At 56.5% G+C, this 17,205-nt stretch overlaps 10 protein-coding genes and 1 non-coding gene across 11 annotated transcripts; 5 read left to right on the forward strand and 6 right to left on the reverse strand.

The window, feature by feature from the left end:
• Positions 1–974: 974 nt before the first annotated feature.
• On the reverse strand, positions 975–1,048 carry B0H64DRAFT_t61. Its single transcript has one exon. It is a non-coding gene; the product is annotated as a tRNA-Val (tRNA).
• A 273-nt stretch (positions 1,049–1,321) lies between these two features.
• B0H64DRAFT_431439 (TB2/DP1, HVA22 family-domain-containing protein) lies at positions 1,322–2,296 on the forward strand (the record flags this gene model as incomplete). The annotated part of the gene is made up of 5 exons (XM_062805969.1): positions 1,322–1,602; positions 1,673–1,888; positions 1,944–1,969; positions 2,024–2,119; positions 2,170–2,296. Exons 1-5 carry the CDS (start codon positions 1,549–1,551, stop codon positions 2,294–2,296), a joined length of 519 nt encoding a protein of 172 aa, XP_062661031.1. The 5' UTR covers positions 1,322–1,548.
• Positions 2,297–3,424: 1,128 nt separating this feature from the next.
• On the forward strand, positions 3,425–5,381 carry B0H64DRAFT_318841 (stretch-activated Ca2+-permeable channel component-domain-containing protein; the record flags this gene model as incomplete). The annotated part of the gene is made up of 2 exons (XM_062800408.1): positions 3,425–4,637; positions 4,690–5,381. The coding sequence occupies 2 exons, from the start codon at positions 3,425–3,427 to the stop codon at positions 5,379–5,381; spliced, it is 1,905 nt and encodes a 634-aa protein (XP_062661032.1).
• A 458-nt stretch (positions 5,382–5,839) lies between these two features.
• Positions 5,840–6,480, reverse strand: B0H64DRAFT_440977 (uncharacterized protein; the record flags this gene model as incomplete). The annotated part of the gene is made up of 3 exons (XM_062806527.1): positions 5,840–6,012; positions 6,166–6,292; positions 6,373–6,480. 3 exons carry the CDS (start codon positions 6,478–6,480, stop codon positions 5,840–5,842), a joined length of 408 nt encoding a protein of 135 aa, XP_062661033.1.
• Positions 6,481–7,057: 577 nt separating this feature from the next.
• On the forward strand, positions 7,058–7,397 carry B0H64DRAFT_440978 (uncharacterized protein; the record flags this gene model as incomplete). The annotated part of the gene is made up of 3 exons (XM_062806528.1): positions 7,058–7,066; positions 7,121–7,256; positions 7,330–7,397. The coding sequence occupies 3 exons, from the start codon at positions 7,058–7,060 to the stop codon at positions 7,395–7,397; spliced, it is 213 nt and encodes a 70-aa protein (XP_062661034.1).
• Positions 7,398–7,534: 137 nt separating this feature from the next.
• On the reverse strand, positions 7,535–8,975 carry B0H64DRAFT_125774 (small acidic protein family-domain-containing protein). The gene has a single exon (XM_062798046.1). It carries the CDS (start codon positions 8,794–8,796, stop codon positions 7,741–7,743), a length of 1,056 nt encoding a protein of 351 aa, XP_062661035.1. The 5' UTR covers positions 8,797–8,975; the 3' UTR covers positions 7,535–7,740.
• Positions 8,976–9,111: 136 nt separating this feature from the next.
• B0H64DRAFT_392351 (uncharacterized protein) lies at positions 9,112–10,219 on the forward strand. Its single transcript, XM_062803545.1, has 2 exons — positions 9,112–9,637; positions 9,695–10,219. Exons 1-2 carry the CDS (start codon positions 9,262–9,264, stop codon positions 10,213–10,215), a joined length of 897 nt encoding a protein of 298 aa, XP_062661036.1. The 5' UTR covers positions 9,112–9,261; the 3' UTR covers positions 10,216–10,219.
• On the reverse strand, positions 10,220–11,723 carry B0H64DRAFT_473621 (Elongator complex protein 5; the record flags this gene model as incomplete). The annotated part of the gene is made up of 3 exons (XM_062808007.1): positions 10,220–11,225; positions 11,319–11,493; positions 11,565–11,723. The coding sequence occupies 3 exons, from the start codon at positions 11,721–11,723 to the stop codon at positions 10,417–10,419; spliced, it is 1,143 nt and encodes a 380-aa protein (XP_062661037.1). The 3' UTR covers positions 10,220–10,416.
• A 737-nt stretch (positions 11,724–12,460) lies between these two features.
• Positions 12,461–13,571, reverse strand: B0H64DRAFT_440982 (ASXH domain-containing protein; the record flags this gene model as incomplete). The annotated part of the gene is made up of 2 exons (XM_062806529.1): positions 12,461–13,117; positions 13,173–13,571. The coding sequence occupies 2 exons, from the start codon at positions 13,569–13,571 to the stop codon at positions 12,461–12,463; spliced, it is 1,056 nt and encodes a 351-aa protein (XP_062661038.1).
• Positions 13,572–14,050: 479 nt separating this feature from the next.
• Positions 14,051–15,326, forward strand: B0H64DRAFT_339372 (Longin-like domain-containing protein). The gene is made up of 2 exons (XM_062801200.1): positions 14,051–14,406; positions 14,493–15,326. The coding sequence occupies exons 1-2, from the start codon at positions 14,373–14,375 to the stop codon at positions 15,104–15,106; spliced, it is 648 nt and encodes a 215-aa protein (XP_062661039.1). The 5' UTR covers positions 14,051–14,372; the 3' UTR covers positions 15,107–15,326.
• A 4-nt stretch (positions 15,327–15,330) lies between these two features.
• Positions 15,331–16,889, reverse strand: B0H64DRAFT_125805 (uncharacterized protein). The gene is made up of 2 exons (XM_062798048.1): positions 16,519–16,889; positions 15,331–16,400 (listed from the first exon to the last, which is right to left on the reverse strand). The coding sequence occupies exons 1-2, from the start codon at positions 16,796–16,798 to the stop codon at positions 15,466–15,468; spliced, it is 1,215 nt and encodes a 404-aa protein (XP_062661040.1). The 5' UTR covers positions 16,799–16,889; the 3' UTR covers positions 15,331–15,465.
• Positions 16,890–17,205: the final 316 nt, after the last annotated feature.

The following is a 17,205-nucleotide window of genomic DNA, read 5'->3' on the forward strand; positions in this document are numbered from 1 at the left end:
AGAAAGGGAAGAAATCAACAAACATCAAGGCGGTACCCGGGGCAATGCTTCCACACAAGCTCCCCGCACGCACCAAGAGCCCCACCTTCCCCGGCGTCGCGCCTCGATTGGCTCGCTTGGCTTGTTTCCTGCTGTGGTTTGACTGTTTACTCTGTGACTTTAAGACCGGCGTCCTTGCGAAAGTCCCCAACTCAACGGCAAAACCGTCTATCTTTTCAGAGAAAGAAGGGCTGCATGAGAATAGTCTATACTAGTGCTTCTAAAAATCACATTTTCTTCCTTTTTAAACCGTTGTTGGGCTGTACGGCTAGGGGCTTTCAACCTTTGAACCAGGCCCCTGTCAGAGGGGGCCGCGCGAACAAACAAACCATCATTGTACTGTACAAATCTCTGTACATATCGATAATTTGAGCTTCATTGTTCCGACAAAAAGAAATGCAGCTTTCAAGTGGCTCTCATCTCATGCGCCGTTGTATTCTGCGCAGACTAGATCTCAGTGGGTTAACCAAGCGGTAACTGTTCACCGTTTGGCATTTGTGACGTGCTGGCTGCCTACGGACAACAATGCGAGCGAGGACCGTGAATCGACGGCTCAAAGGATTCCAACCAACATCCGAGTAACAAACGACACTCGAAGGATTCAGGTCGCGAGGATCGCGTTATATTGGTCTGACCTTTATTACAACGACTGAGGTTTTCATTTGTTTATTACATGCTGCTCTGAACCCCGTTGTCTCGTGATGTATGTACGAACTACGGATACAGTCACAGGTTGCGTCTTTGTCACAGGTTGTGTCTTTGTCACGGAGACCTGTCAGCCCACCCCTGGCATACTCGGTCGGGCCTGGGGAGCGAGGTGAATCCAAAAAGAGACGGGTGCGTCTCGTCGTCGTGTGGCTGAAACGTTGAAGTCGCGCAGAATGTCGACATCGAGATGGCCAAAAGAGACATGCAACTTCCAGCAAAAGATAAGCTGATCCGATCCAGGCTCGAACTGGAGACCTTCAGTGTGTTAGACTGACGTGATAACCAACTACACCATCGGACCTTTGCTTGGCGTTGTGTCCGATTGTGCCAGTTTCGTTTTTTGCATCGCGTTGTGCGATGAAAGCAAGCACGTGACCAACCCCTTTCCGGCGCTGCGTCATGCGCTAAAAACAGGACCAGCCGGGGCCTGCAGCTTGTGACCGGGGTCTCTTGCACACGTAGCAAGCGTCATTGCCTCACACCTCCCCTGCCACCCACACCGAGGTTCTGTAACTTCATTATTTCAATCAATTCTCGCCCACCAAAACATCTCACGTCTTTTCTCCCAAAGCATCCTGCGAAAACCACCTCACACTGTAAGTTCAACAGCAACTCCTGCTTCACGTTCCAATCCTCTCGTCTTGTCGGCTCAAAACCCCGTCGACCTCCCGCCGAAGCTGCCGAAAGCTTCTTGTGCCGAGCCCACAACGCCGCACCAATTCCCCGACGATTGCAAAAGAATTCGTTTCTAACGCCTCTTAGACCGCTTTATAGTTTCTTCTACAGCTTCCCATCGCAGCCATGTCTTCTCCTCAGGACCGCGTCCAAAACCTGGTTGCCCAGGTCGATAAAGAGGTGCGTTGCAAATGCCGGATCCGATTTCCTCACCGACATGTGCTTTGTGCTAACTGGGCCGGTGCCGCAGCTCTCCAAGTACCCGGTGCTCAACAACCTCGAGAAGCAGACCTCGATCCCCAAGGCCTATGGCGTGCTCGGCCTGGGAGCGCTCTACTTCTTCCTGATCATCTTCAACCTCGGCGGTCAGCTCCTGACCAACATTGCGGGCTTTGTTATCCCCGGATACTTCTCCCTTGCCGCTCTCTTCACCGCCAACAAGGCGGACGACACTCAGTGGCTGACCGTGAGTGGCCGACAGCTCTTTGTTGGCTGTGGAACCTGTGCTAATCTGTCTCTAGTACTGGGTTGTCTTTGCCTTCTTCACGTAAGATTTTGCTACAATCCGGCGACACTTCCACGCAAGCTAACTAGGTGATAGTGTCCTTGAGAGCCTCGTCAGCGTTGTTTACTGGTTCCCCTTCTACTACACTTTCAAGTTTGTCTTTCTCCTGTGGCTGTCCCTTCCCGCCTTCAAGTAAGTCGTTTGCTTCCCTGGCCCAACTCGATGCACGCAGGGTTTAACAGTAGCTTTAGGGGTGCCGAGATCATCTTCCGCTCGTTCCTGGCTCCTGCCCTGGGCCGCTACTTCCACGCTCCCGGCTCCACCGCCAGCGGCCTCCGCGCGAAGGCCGAGTCTCTCCACACCGAGTAAATGGCGCCCAGGTCCTTGACGCTGAACCCATCCGGCAAAATACAGAGCGCGCAGCTTTGAATGCGGTTCGGTCAGGATCGTGGAGATTGGTGGAATTACACGTGGAACACTGGTTCCCCTTCTGACGTTGGACAACAATGCGGATGTTCACGAGCACACAGTCCGTCAATGGCAGGAGCGGGGACTACACCCATTCGAACAAGTTGGCAGGGCTGTAGGGTAGTTTTCTTATGAGAGGGTCAATAGCGGGGTATACGGGCGCGGAATTCCTTTGGATCTCGGACAGCAGGTGATTGATTGATTCCCTTAGAATAAGTAGAAGTGGGTTTGTATGTCATGATGTATGTACGACACCGAGGTCGATCACTCAACGCAGAAGAACGACGATGGGCGAGTCCTTTCTTATCGCGGTACAGAGCATTTTGCAGCCCCACCCATCTCTCGATTGAGACTGTTGTGCTGTGCTGGGCTGGACAATTGTGTGCCACGTTGCAATTGAGGAGGCAGGTGTGAGTTTTCATCCCTTCGCTTCCTTGGACACCAAAATAGCCGTGTTCTTGAGATTGGATGCATTGGTCAAGGAAGGTTGGTGTGGCTGTTTCATGTGCAAACTCGTCCCGTTTTCGGGTTTCGCCTCGCATCTCAAGAATTCGGGCATCCATGCACCCATGTTACCTCCAAAGCCTTGGCGGGCTTTCCAACAAAGGTTTGCCAAGCAGGGGTATCCGCCCGCCACCAACTTCCGATCCACCAACACCGGCGACCCTTTGCCGATCCGGAATGCGGCATCCAGCGCATTTGTGCACCCCTTCTCCAGCAAAAGGGTAATATTGATTTGCGAAATATACGAAGAATTGGGGTGGTTATGACAACCAGGGTCAGCCCAGCCACTGACGTTTGTACGAGCCGATCCTAGAAGGAAGAGCAGCAGCACTGGCAAAGAGAATGGTGCCGTAAACCGGCGGCCTCTCTCAGTGGTCAGCTCCAGGGGCTTCAGTGGCTGTGCGATCGGCAGGAACGAGACGGAACGCAAGACCGCTTCGACGACCGACAACAACCGACTTAGTTATTCAGCACGACATCGACGACTCCAACATCTCAAGACCCCCTCGGGGGCGTACTTCTACAATGCATCTCAGCCCGTTGCAATCGCGGCTCGCCGCCTCACTTGTGGCCTCCTGCCTGCTGATTCTACTCTACCTCGTCCTATTCCCGCCAAACTTCGCCCTTGCCGCCGAGCTGAACGAAGCATTGCCCGTTGTATTCGATGATGTCGACTCCGCCGTGCCGCCCGGCCCGATATATGAGGCCGAATTCTCAGCCTTCGATCGGAGCATTATTGGACGAGCTACGCGTGATGTGATCCCACTCGACAACGACGAGCCTCTCCCCATGAACGTGGACCAAGGGGTGACACAGCCGTTCGTCTTTCTATTACCCCCAGTATCTGAGCGGAAGGCGGGGGAGGATCGGTTGGAACTGAGACGTGAACACAATGCCCCCGGGGAAGGACACGCTAGCGCTGGCGCCGGCGCCACGGAGCTTGAGGGCGATAGAGAAGATGGAGGCCTGGACGTTGAGAAGAGACAGGCAGGGCAGAAGGTGTACATCTCAGCAAATACTTGTTTGCAACCGCAGCCGATCGACCCCTCAAAGACAACGGGAGCCCCACCCCAGCTCAAGCTTTACGTGTCGACATCCCCCGACAATACGGCCCCTGGGCCTCTTGCGGACCAGGCAACCCAGGATATGTTCGACTTCAAGGAAGGAGCAGTTGCGTACAGCATCACCACCGACAGGGAAGTCTACATTGGCATATACGCACCGGACTCGGAAACTTTCTCGGGCACATACAACGTGAGAATCACGGCGTCGACAGACAGCCAATATTACACCTACAGCAAGCGCGGTGTTGAAGATTTGATTTTGGTTGACAGCGACTCGCAAGGAGCGTTGCTGATTACCCAAAGTTTGACGGATTCCAAAGACCCGAACGAGCAGGCCGCGGTCATGCGAACACAGCCATATGTGCTATTTGCGCACAATAAGAAAGACAGGGCCATCAACGGCGTGAAGCATTCGTACTGTGGGCTGTACAACTACGCACAGATTGCGGCCACTAAGGACGAACGGCAGACGGGTACGGTCAAAACGAGCATGACGAAGAGGCATGGAGATGTGCCGAAGCAACAGTTCTTCTTCATCGGACTTAATTCTTCTGCCGAGTACATCGGTATTCTGGTGAAAGATGGCGAAGATGGTGGTAATTTGGGGAAGCGGCAGACCGCTTTTGAGAGGGGGCCTCAGGTGTTCGAGGCGATGGAGTTCACTACCAAGTCCGGTAGGCATCCCACCTGATATTTCCGCTGAGCTTGCACTGATCAATCCACCAGACCACGGCAACTGTGCGTTGGTCATCGACCTCTCCTTCTGCGACAAAGTTGCCTACTCGGTCCCGAGCAACCCCAACTTCGGCAACTCGTCCCGGCTAGCCGAGTTCTACGACAACTACGCGGCATCCGTGTACGCCAACTTTGACAAGTCCCTCGCCCAGGTCGCCTGCGAGGCGCCCTCCAGCCAGCTCTACTCGCTGGCGCGCAACTGCACCAGCTGCGCCGCCGACTACAAGGACTGGCTCTGCTCCGTCACGATCCCCCGGTGCGAGGACTTCTCTAACACGGCCGAGCACCTGCAGCCGCGCGCCGTCGGGCAGCCGTTCCCCGACGGCGAGACCCTCGACGAGGCCACCCTGGCGCCGTTCCGGAAGAGGGCGAATAGGGCGGCGTTCATGAACAGCCGCAACCCGCTGATCGATGAGATGATCAAGCCGGGCCCGTACAAGGAGGTGCTGCCCTGCGACAATCTTTGTTATGAACTAGTGCGGAGCTGCCCGGCGTCGATGGGCTTCGGCTGTCCCCTGCCCGGCGGGGTGGGCTTCGAAGGGAACTATAGGGTGCATAAGCCGTCCGAGGGGCTGACGTGTAATTTTCCGGGGGCGGCGCACACCCCGTCCGCGGGCGGGAGGGCAGTGGTGGATTGGGGGGTTATGGTGGTGGTGATGGCTGTCGGGTTGCTGGTCGTATGATTATTCTGCTGGTGTGTGGTGGTTATCAGGGACATAGTAATGGGTGGGCGGCATTGTAGCCCCTTTAGCTGGGCCTGGCGTTGGGGCTTTCCGGGTTGGTTTGGTGTTGTTGGGCGTCGGGATATCATAGACCGAAACACTTGGGGCGCGGGTGGAGAAGACTTGGTTGGATATCCCAAGAATTCATTGGGCCGATATCACGGCGACGAGGTCGGTTCCAGGGTCTGTGGTAGCCACAGCTAGCTACCCTTGAATCATCGGAGGGTATCTGTATAGAGTACTGTCAACGTTTACAGAGTGTATAATACAGATCGATCTCATAGTCGCCGCCTTTTCCCTGCCCTCCCCCGTGCCTATTCTTAACACTCCCACAAGCTTCGGCGGTCATGCCACCAACCCAGCCGCCCGTACTCTTCCTCACCTCAAATCCAAACCCATCCCATCCCATCCCGGCCTAGCTATTTCCACCGCCACCAAGATCCCCCCGTTGACTTGGCCCCCTCTCCTTTCTCAACCCCAACAGCCCCACTCCCACCATTACTCTCATCCGTAGTAGTAGTAGCCCCTGCCGTCGCGGCAGTCCGCGCAGCCTGCAACCCCCGAACCTGCGCCTCGAGCTTCACAATCTCGGCTAGTACCACCAAGTCAGCCAAGTAACAGACGTGACGGGGTAGACAAGACACCCGGGAGCGGGACAGTGAGTGGGAATTGGGGGGGGGGGGGGGGGGCAGAGAAAACCCCAAGAGAGAGAGCTGACATCGGGCCGCCGATCACGTTCACTCACCCTGCCGCTCTTCCTTGATCTCGTCGGTCTCCAGCTTGGCCCAGCCGAAGTAGACGAGCTGGTAGACGAAGACGGCCAGGAGGGCGCACTTGGCCACGGGGCGGGTGAAGGTCTTGTAGAAGGCGCCCTGCGTGCGTGTGCGTGTGCGGTGGTTAGTTAACCGGAGGGGTGGAGCGGGGCGGGCGCCTTGGGGGTGGGGGTGATTACGGTTGGTGATGGTGGTTGGGAGGCGTATCGTCTGAGTTGGGGGTGAGTGAGAGGCGGGGTTTGGCGTGTTGATGCCCTGATGAGGGCCGTTCGTAAGGGTGGGAACATCGTGGGGTTTGTGATCTGATACGAGGCGGGTGGGTGCTGCTGGGTTTGGCTACCTTGTAATGTCGCCGACATCCAATTCCTTCGTATCTAACGGGTTATTCCGTTCTGGCGGGCTCGGGTTGCCCTCGAGTAAACTTTGAAGTCACAATTGCGCCGATGAACAAGGCTGCAAGGTCAATGCCAAGTGCGGTGATCTGCGCACTCACACGGGTTCGTAATTGGCCTCCCCGTTGATCCGCTGCATTCCCGTGGCACCCCTGTATTCCACTTGCCGGAATGAGCAAGGGGCCAGGTGGGCGGCCCACCTCAGCTGCATGGGCCGTCAACGACAGATGGCCAGAAGCGGGAGCTTGCAATCTGTCCCATTTCTTTGGAATTACAAACGGCTCGAAACTCTCCCATTTTCAACTTGGCGGAACATTCAACAACCTCCGAGCGAACATCACGGTCAATTCGACGTATTACCCCCGGGTCCTCACTTTTGACCAACCTCGACCTCTTTGTGTTGCTCGCCACGCCCGAAATCGCGACCCCTTGCGCTTCTCGTCCCACCTCCTAACTCTACGACGTTTTCACAATGGTACGGGTGCCATTCCGCACGCAAGACCATCCCTATCTTGTACTAACAACCCGTCCGCAGGCCCAAACACCGCAACAAAGGAGGGCAAACCTCAAGTTCGCCAAGGGGAACGAGGCGCGCATGGGCAAGTCCGAGGAGCAGATCAAGAAGCGAACCAAGGACGTGCCCAAGTCCCCTATTTCCCCAATCTGGCTGAGTACGAATATCTTGTTTTACCCTCACAGTCGCTCGTGGAGGGTCGGCCACCCACTAACTTTGAGAAACCTTAGTTCTCCTCGGCTTCGTCGTCTTCGGCGGTCTCGTTTTTGAAGTCATCTCGCGCATCTTCCTGCGATGATCGGTCGAATACTTCCATAAAGTAAATAATAAAACCGAAGGATATACCGGAATTGTATTACCGTAAGCCGGCCGCGCGGTTCGGTAGGGAATGAGAGCTTCGCGCGAGGCGGGGAGGGCCCATTGACACTGGGTTAAACGGGGTCGAGTCGATGAGCTGCAAAACATGTACCACCATTCGGACCTGTTCGGCGTAACAAGGCTTTGATTTTATTAGCGGATATCATTCTGCCGACAAATTGCAGGCGGCGGCGGTAGGGTTTAAACTATTTGCCATTCACACCTCGATGGTGTCTCTCAACGCAGCCATTGGCACGAGGAAAAGTCATGCTCCGTGCTTCGACTCAAGCACCCAATCCTTTGCGCTGACCACCAGTCCCGAACTTCATCTGGATGCCGGCATCGAACTGTTTCTCCAGCTCCTGTGAGACGTGCCCGATGTCGAAACGCTTTCGGGGACCATCCTTTGCTTCACCGGCGCCCTCAACGCCATGCTTCTTCCCACCCAAGAGCCTCATGAATTTGCTTTGGCGAGAGGTGCCGCCGCCAAGACCTTGGACGTTCCACCGTTCAGTAAGATCTGCGTTGGGAGCATTCGTGGGTGCGGGAGCCGTAGCCTCCTTCTCGGGAGTTTCCGCCGGTGTGTCTGCCGTCTTGCGTTTCTTGGGCTTGTCCTTTTTCTCCCTTTTCTCCTTCTTATCCTTCTTTTTCTTCCCCTCCGCAATCTCATCCCTTCCCTCGGCCTGAGTCTCCTCCGCGTCGGCATCGGCCATTTCCACATCCCCGTCCTGGTCCCTAAGCTTGCGTTTCTTCTGTTTGCCTTTCTTCTTCGACTCGTGTTCCTCTTCAGTCGGCCCTGCCGCTTGCGGCTCGGTAGACTCCGCAGCCTTTTTGGACTTTTTCTGCTTCTTGTCCTTCTTTTCGTGAGCGTCGTCGATATCCTCGTGAGTCTCTTCGGATGTGGCGTCCTCGGCAAGGCTCTGCCCCGCCCCCGCCGTCTTTCCCTTCTTTTCCTTGCTCTTCTTCTTCTTGTCCTTCTTCCCTGACTTCCCATCACCATCGGGCTTACTATTCTTCTTCTTCTTCTTCATAGGAAGTTCTGCTCCCTCCTCGTCCTCCTCGTCCTCGGCCGGGGTTTCAATCTCCACCGGCACATCGGCCACTTCCCGCTTGCGCTTGCCATCCTTGTTCTTCTCCTTCTTAGAACCCTTGATACTCACGTCCGGTAGCTCCTCGGACTCTGCGGCCACGGGAGCGATTGCGTCTGGAAGAGCCGAGCTGTCGCCCTTTGACTTTTTGGACTTCTTCTTTTTCTCTTTGGTTTTGACATCAGCTAGGATTGGAGCGGCATCGGCCTCTTCCTTCGGCTCTCTAGCTTTTTTCTTTGATTTCTCTCCCATGTTGCTGATGGTGATGAGAATATTAGATGAGCTGATACGGTGTTGTTGACGTTGGAAACGGTGAGTGGACAGTGTAGGTAATTTAACAACAAGAAAGAACTGGAAGAGGGTCTAAATGTGAGACCGACTCATAAACTTGGTCCCAACTGGTGTCGTAGGGAAGTCGTGCCCTGTGTATCAGCCGGAAAAGTGAACATGAACTTTTGCTGGGGTCTTTGGAAAATATTCCAGCATTGTATTAACCCTAACCCTAAATATCATCCGCTGTTTGGTCGCCTGCGCGTGCTGCAAATCCCTGTTGCTCCAGGGCTTCCAGCGTCCAACTGGAACCCTGCGAACGCCTTGTCTCAGCCGCACCTCGCCGAGCTCGCCTAGAAATTTCCCCAGCAGACGTCATCTTCCTTCCTTAGTGTTTGGATCATTAACACATATTCGTAATCCCTTTTCTCGCCGCTCACACCAACCATGGCCGACCGACGAGACGGGCAATCCCGCCGTGGAGGCGAAAGACCATCGTACGACAACAGAGATAGACGGCGCGATCGAGATGGCGGTCGGGAGCGCGATGACAACGGTCGGCGTCAACACGGTGCTCGTGACCATGGTAGGGATAGAGATCGGGATAGAGACCACCGGCGGTATCGATCACGCTCCCGCGACCGAGGCGACCGCCGCCGCTCCCGCTCCCCAGGCCGCGATCGGGGTTATGCTCCGCGCGACACGAACCGTGACAGGGAAAAGGACAGAGGGCACCACCGACGGCGCGAAGATATTCGGCCGGATCCGCAACGAGAGCGCGGGGATAGGAGCGTAAGAGGCGATCTGGAGCGTCCGGAAAGAGGTACTAACAGCCCTATTCCTCACGCGCTCCCAGGCACTAACCGTCGTGATCTTCTAGACCAACCGCGACGCGATAGGGAAGACCGCAACACCACAGAATCACCACGACACGCAGCGAGCCCTAGGCGAGGCCCAAATCGAGACAACGAAGAATACCAGCAACTCCCCACCCGTTCAAAACCCAGCAGCGCAGCCGCTTCTACGCCAACAGCACCCGTCTCCTTTAAGGTCAAGGGCCGGGACGGCAGCCACGGCCCCGAACAGCAACAACAACCCACATCAACACGGGAAAGCAGCCAGGAGCAGCAGCGACACCAGGATGACGGAGACCGGCACCAATCCAGAGGACGGTTTGACGCAGAACCCATGGATGAGGACGAAGAGGAGGATGTCATGGTTGAAGATGACGGTCTGGACGACATGGCTGCAATGATGGGATTCGGTGGGTTTGGTACAACAAAGAATAAGAAGGTGCTGGGGAATAATATGGGCACTACAAGGAAGGAGAAGAAGACGGAGTACAGGCAGTACATGAACCGCCAGGGAGGGTTCAACCGGCCGCTCAGCCCAAGTAGGTAGGGGCGGGATCCGGCAGAGGTGGGGAGGGGTGTATATTGTCAGCATTGATACCCAGGTTATCCAAATCAACCGCAGTAGCAGGATAGCTGTGGGGTGCTCCGAGCGCTTCTCGAGTCGGTGATTCTCAACCTAGGCGCGATAGTTATGCGCCCCATCCATTGCCCAAATCAATAATCCAGCTTTCACCACCTTGGACACCCCCTAAATCTCATCCTCCTCCTCATCAAAATCATCCTCCCTCCCCATGTCATACAGAATCCTCCCACCCTCCCCACCACCAACCTCAGTCTGCGCATCAAAGTACGGCAACACCACGCCCTCCCGATCCCGCCTCTGCTTCTCTGTCAACCCAAGGTTAAACGACGCCTCCATCTCCTCCTCCCCACCTTCCCCCTCCTCGCCCACAGCAGACCTAAACGCAGGATGATCCCCCATGACCATCACCACCACCCCCCCACCACCACCACCAGCACGACCCGCACTAAGAACGAACGTCTCCGCCACGGCCCGCCCACTCCGCCGCCGCATCTCCATCTCCACCACGACGCCCCCGTCCATATCCCCAAACCCAACACCAACACCAACCCCATTCCCATTCCCATCCCCATCCCGCAACAACCCAACCAACACCCCCTCACGCCCCTCGCGCAGCCCCCACTCCGGCGCGGCCAGGCTGCGCTCGCGCGCCCGGCGCGCCGCGACGGCCTGGCCTAGCCCCGAGACGCGGAAGATGGTCGTTGCGAGGTGGGTTAGCAGGGTTAGGGGGTCGGGTTGGTACTGGTATTGCTGGTGGTAGTGGTACTGGTGGTGGTGGTTGGGAAGGTGGTGGTTGGGAAGGTGGTGGTTGGGAAGGTGGTGGTTGGGAAGGGGAGGGGGGAGGGCGGGGACGTCGGTGTGGTAGACGGCGACGAGGGAGGCGGTTGGGGGGATGGCGGCGGCGAAGAAGGCGGGGAGGTGGGAGGGGGTTTGGGAGGAGGCGGGGTTGAGGGTGTCGAGGAGGATTAGGGATTCTAATAAGGGGGGAGGGGGGGTTAGCTTGGTGTTTGGTTGTTTTGTGGATGGGGGGGGTGGGTATGAGGGTAGGGGGAGGGGGGGAGAAGTACTTTGGATTACCGGTTTTGCGTCCTTGGTGGTGCTGGGCTTGGGAGGGGCGACGTGTGAGGTGATTTCTGCTGCGAGTGTCTTCAGGGACTTGCCGCGAGCTCTGATGAAGATGTCGGCCAGGGCGGGCTTTTTTATTGTGGCGAAGGAGACGAATACGATTTTTGCACGCTCCAGCTACTGATGCGTTAGTTCATGTCCAACTTTTAAGTTTCTGGAGAAGGGGGGTGTTTGATGATTGAACTCACTTTTGCCCTTCTCATAAACTCATGTAGAAGAGGTTCTGCGCTCTGCTCCAAACTGTCGAGGATAAGGGTGAGCGGGCTGGCGCTGTCTCGGAGGTTGAGCAGCTTCTCAAAAAGTAGCAGGCTATGAGCCCGCTTGTGCGCCTGTGCAGAGGGTGCCATGGTCTAAGTGATACGCTGTAAAGATGGATATGTCAAGGTTTATGGTTGAGGACGGAAAGGTGGGATGAGGTAAGGTTACCACAGGTGGAAAGTCATTTGTGGTTGTTTAGCTACCAAGTACAGTTATTGCGCTCGAGTCATCGAATTTTCACTAACATGCATGAATGGAGCCCCCACTCTATCTATCAGACGTTGCTACAGCGCACTCTAACAATTTGAATCATATGAACAAGGACCTGGAACGTTAAATCTGCTTGATTTTCCTACATGGTAGCCATTTGGCTCCTGTTGCAGCGGTCTCGGCTTTCCGACGCCGATTTCCCAGCTATGTTAGCTTAGGGGGTATCTTGTACATGCTATCCCGACAACACCAACTCCTGCGATAATCCCATAACCGCTTCCTTTCCCCTTAAAACGCAATATCCTGTTGCTTCTCATTCATTTCGTGTGACGTTTTGCTTAGCCACTTGGCGATCCAAGCGGCTGACGATGCAAAAGCAGCACAGGCCCCCTGAGGATGATATCACAAGCTCCTCCGAGACCGACGGCATTGTTGAATCTCGACAACCAACTTTCCCTTGGATCGTGAAACGGGGCCGGATACCGATCTGACGGCCTTAGCCTTATCCTCCTGCGTCTTCCGCAACGCATATTTTGCCGCCACCTCGGGACCCCCGTTTCTTCGGCCGCTGTCCTTTTGCGGCCTGCTCGTCCTCTGCGGATGGCTCGACCGATTCCTAATCGGACCGAGCGACAATAGTGGACGTGTCGGTTTCTTGCTCCTGCGAAGCCGCGGACAGGTCACTTGGGCGTATTGCCGATGGGTCGATGGTTCGGGGTACTGTCGGGCTGCCGTTTGCAGCCTCAGTTTGGATACCTTTCGCATCCATACCATGGCCTTCGCCGTCTCCCTTGCTTCGAGGGGAGCCGTTTTTAGGGATGGACTGGGGTGATCGAGTCGACCGCCCCGCTAGCTTAGGCGCTGCAGTTCCTTCGGTATCGAGGGGGGATCCCTCACTTGGCTCTCTCTCGCCATGCTTCAAGCCTTTGCCCGACTCGGAATCTTCGGGTTTGTTTTCGGCCGGCAGCTTGGTCTCCCAGTCTTCCTCAAAGCGCTCCCGAAGAAACTGGTCGTAATCGCCCCGCTGGTGCTTCTCGTGGGCAACCCAAGCCTGGCTCAGCCACTCTTCGTCGTGCCGGCCAAGCTGAATATTCTCGCAATATCGAGCGCAGTCATACCGAAAATTGTCATCATTGCGCAGCGAGACCGGGTTCGGGCGAGCATCTTGGGTGCCCGCATTCAGGAGATGGGTCCCGTCTGGGAACTTGGCCAACACGTCCTGTTTCTCCTCGGGAGTGAGGATGTCCCAGGCGAGTGGGTGCAACAGAATGGCCTGATAATCGGTGTTAGGGGCTTCGAAAGATTTCACGAAGGAAGGGGATACTCACTCTCAGGTCGGCGTTTGCCAGCGGAGATTTCGAGTCGGTGTACACGAACGGTGCTTCCCATTTCTTGTCCTGGGCGGATTTGCGGGGCGTGGGTGCGACTTGGCGGGGCTTCTTCGTCGAACCTGGATTGTGGGAAATACTGGCCTTGCGCTTCGGAGCGCTGGACTGACCACTCTCATCCGAGTCGTGCGCGGTCGACTTCTTCTCCTTCTCTCCTTCAACTTTCCTCTCCGGGCTGGCCGTCGGCGGCTTTTCAATTATCACTGTTTCGGCCGTTGGTTCCTGAGGACCACTTGGGATGGGTGACATTTTCTCATCCTCAACCGGGCTGCCGAGGCGGATGTTGACAACACTCGCTGGGGGCGAAGAGAGCGGGCTGCTAGGAACCCCAGCCGACATGGTGAACAGGGGGGGTGGTGTTTGATGTAGTTGAAATAATGAGTTTCCACGAACAAAAAATTGGGAAGTTTGTAGAGAGGAGATGGTAGGTCTAACACATCAAGCGACCGAACTAGGGAAAATCAGTCAAGTGTGAAATAACAATTCCGACGAGGACGAGATAAGAATTGGCAGCTGGGGTGTTGGTTTTCAAAATAAAATCCCCAGTTGGTCGAAATATCCCGTCGCCTATTGAGGCGCCGAGAAACAATAGCAAGGCGGAGCACTCGCCAGATCAGCGAGAGATGGGTCGAGGAGGTTGAGGTCCAGCCTCGATTACAAGGCTGAATGAAGCTGTGATGGGGTGGTGAAAGCATGATCCGTTTGTTGGACCCCTGGAATACAGGGCACTGCAGGATTGGCCAGCCTTGCTTCTTGGCTCTTTCACGGCCCACTTGACAAGGGGGAGCTCAACATCGAGCCGGGCCTGTGCTCCTTTTCCACTTCCAGAATCGATCACAGCTTCGCGAAGAGATACCATTGACAGATAATTGCACAGCAAGGCGTTTTAAAGATAAATTGGCTTGAAACGAACACAGCTGCTCCTCCATACCTTGCTAGAACCCACTCTTTACCGCCAAGCCAGGACCCTTTTGATGACGACACCGTCCTTGTTTTGAAAAGCCACGTTACTGTACTTTGATACCTTGGTGGCCGGCCTACAACCACACCGAGGGACAGTTTACAATCGCAACTCCAACCCCAACCAACCCGAATATTGGCGGACCATAATCGCACACTATACACACACACACATCCAAGATGATCCGCTCAACACAGATTGCGAGGCTCGACGGTACGCCCCATCACCACCAACCAACCCTACCCCTACCACATTCCCCGAGCGAAGTCCCCATACTAACCAAAACCCACCACCACCAGGCCTCATGCTCTGCGCCTCCGTCGACGACTCCGAGACCGAGCAGGCCCTCTCGGAAGTAAAATCCCAAGTGAAGCTGATCCTGCGGCGACTCAGCCGCACCTCGGAGCCACAAGCATCGATCGAGAGCGGCGCCTACACGCTGCACTACCTGATCGCAGCGGACATCGTGTACGTGGCGATCACGGAGCGGACGTACCCGCGCAAGCTGGCGTTCACGTACCTGTCGGACCTGGCGACCGAGTTCTCGACGACGTACCCGGCGGCGCAGCTGCAGAGCGCCGTGCTGCGGCCCTACGCCTTCATGGAGTTCGACACCTTCATCAGCCGCACCAAGGCCACCTACAGCGACGCCCGCGCGACGCAGAACCTCGACAAGCTCAACGACGAGCTGCGCGACGTCACCAAGGTCATGACCAAGAATATCGAGGATTTGCTGTACCGCGGGGATAGCTTGGACCGCATGGGCGAGCTGAGCAGCAGGCTGCGCGACGACAGCAAGAAGTACAGGAAGGCGGCCGTCAAGATCAACTGGGACTTGATGCTGAAGCAGTACGGGCCGTTTGGGGCTCTCGGGCTGATCATGCTGGTGTTTATGTGGTGGCGCTTCTTTTGAGCGGGATCTGGCGGGTGAACGGTGGTCGGTTGTTGCTGTATAGGATTGCTTTGTTTTCGGCCTCAGCATCGGCGTTGGGGTTATGAAATTCGACGGCCGGTTGTGCCGTTACCTTCTGTGTATGCTCGGTTGATGCGTGTATGAACTAAATATTAGACGGCCATGCTGAATGAAGCATGGGTGGGGCATAATGCCGAACTTTGGGTGTTTTCTCTCCGGCCTTCAATGTGGCCCTGCTGATTCGAGCAATAGTATTGTGTATCTTGGAAAACTTGTCCCAACCATTTTGACGCTACCCGTCCCGAAACTCCGTGCTTTACCCCAAAGCCAACCCCCCCCAAGCTAACGCCCAAACACCATTACATAACGCTACAATTTGACGCCGATGGCAGGGTTGAAGCCAAAGATGATATCGGGGGTACCGGCATGGCCGTATGGTACCACTCCAGATGCTCCCGAAACGACTCCAAATCCGGAAACCCCCCTTCGTCCTGAACGTACTTGAGCTCGGAGCTGTCCTCCCCTTCGTCAAGGTATGTATCCTCCTCGCAAAACGGACACATCAGGCCAGCCTGCCAACCCCCCGGTTCCGGGGGCATATGGTTCGCAATCGCCAGCGGTGCAAACACGACCACCTTCTCCTCCCCGTTATCGGCACTGACCCCCTTCGCCTGCCAGTGCGGATAGCCCGTCACGGCCGTCGGCGCCAGCGGCGTCCGCTCCGACGGTATGCTCGATAGGTCCGGCCAGACGATGTACCCCTCGCAGAAATCGCACACGAACGCCGCGTCGTGCGACTCCCCCAGCACCTGGAACCGCCCCACCGCATTACAGCTCGGCACGAGCTCCTCCAAGCTCCGCCGCCTCCTCACTGCGTTTGCGTCTCCCCCCCCAGCACCAGCACCACCACCACCACCAGTAACGTCCTCATCCGAACCCCGCCCCGCGGCCGCCAAATCCCCCGGCCGGCGCGCCGCCTCCAACCCCTCACCCCCGCCACCAGCAGTCGCCTGCCCACCGGTCTGCCACGCAGGCAGCTGCGCGCGGGCGGCCTGGTTGCGCTTGAGGAGGCGGTAGACCTGGAAGGCGCCGAGGCAGCGGGCGGCGTCCTGCTCGGCGGCGAAGATGCGGCTGGCGGCGCGGCACTGGGCGCGGTGGAGGTCGCGGCGCAGCTGGGCCGTCTCGCGCGCCCACACCGGGTTGATGGGCCCGCCCTGGCGCGCCCAGTCGCGGAAGTTTTGCGTGTGGAATTGGAAGCGGGTGAGCAAGGTTTGTAGGGCGTGGAGGGATTCGGCTGGGTTTTGGGGGAAGGGGGGTGTGGGTTAGTTGTTGGTTCGTGCTGCTATGGTAATGTGGGTGTGGGTGTGGTTGTGGGTGTGGTTGGGTGGAAAGGGGGTGGGAGGGGAGCTCACGGGATCGGTCGTTTTCGTAGTAGAACTGCCCGTGTACTAGCGGCGCCATCTCTTGGAAGTCCTTTTTGGCTTCGTCGAGGGCTTCCTCGAGCACGCGGGTCTGCTCAAACTCGTCGGGGCCCCATTGCCGTTTGTCGGCGAACATGAGGATGCGCACGGCCTCGGTTAGGCATCTCGCGATGGCGGCCAGGAGGGTGCCGACGGTTCGAGCTTCATTGCTGCTGCCGTCGATGCTTCCCAAGCTACCCTTCCTACTGGTGCGGCCCGAGCCGCTGCTCATCGCCCGAGGCTCTCTCTGCTGCTGTGCTTTCGATGTTCGTCCTCTGACGGTTTGGTTGGGTTGGTTCGTGGTTGAGAGACACTCAACCCTGCATGCCGATCTCTGACGTGCTCGCTCTAGGTAATCTGGAGATAACTATTGTTGTTCGTTGGGTGGAATTCAAGGGTTTTATTGCTGGTGATTTAGTTGTATGTGCAACGGTTCCTGCTGTTACCCAAAGCAGACCGATCGGACTTTTCTTGGGTCAATTGCTGCAGAAGTGTCTTGTTTGGTTCGAGCGAATGTTCGGAGCTGCTGCCGGCTTCTGGGAGGTCTCCGGGGGATAAGGTTGTCTTGGCAGGACTCCGGGCAGGGACGGGAGGAGCGTTTGGCGGCCTCGGGACGCTAGTGAGGGAGGCATGTACATC

This window comes from Chaetomium fimeti, assembly GCF_033439085.1.
Source record: "Chaetomium fimeti strain CBS 168.71 chromosome Unknown B0H64scaffold_3, whole genome shotgun sequence".
NCBI lineage: Eukaryota > Fungi > Ascomycota > Sordariomycetes > Sordariales > Chaetomiaceae > Chaetomium > Chaetomium fimeti.

Coding starts and splice junctions, on each gene's coding strand:
- B0H64DRAFT_339372 (XM_062801200.1), top strand. CDS start 14,373: ATGATCCGCTCAACACAGATTGCGAGGCTCGACG. Junction 14,407..14,492: donor ACAGATTGCGAGGCTCGACG/GTACGCCCCATC, acceptor CACCACCACCAG/GCCTCATGCTCTGCGCCTCC.
- B0H64DRAFT_125774 (XM_062798046.1), bottom strand. CDS start 8,796: ATGGGAGAGAAATCAAAGAAAAAAGCTAGAGAGCCGAAGGAAGAGGCC.
- B0H64DRAFT_392351 (XM_062803545.1), top strand. CDS start 9,262: ATGGCCGACCGACGAGACGGGCAATCCCGCCGTGGAGGCGAAAGACCA. Junction 9,638..9,694: donor TCTGGAGCGTCCGGAAAGAG/GTACTAACAGCC, acceptor GTGATCTTCTAG/ACCAACCGCGACGCGATAGG.
- B0H64DRAFT_125805 (XM_062798048.1), bottom strand. CDS start 16,798: ATGAGCAGCGGCTCGGGCCGCACCAGTAGGAAGGGTAGCTTGGGAAGC. Junction 16,401..16,518: donor CTACGAAAACGACCGATCCC/GTGAGCTCCCCT, acceptor CCCAAAACCCAG/CCGAATCCCTCCACGCCCTA.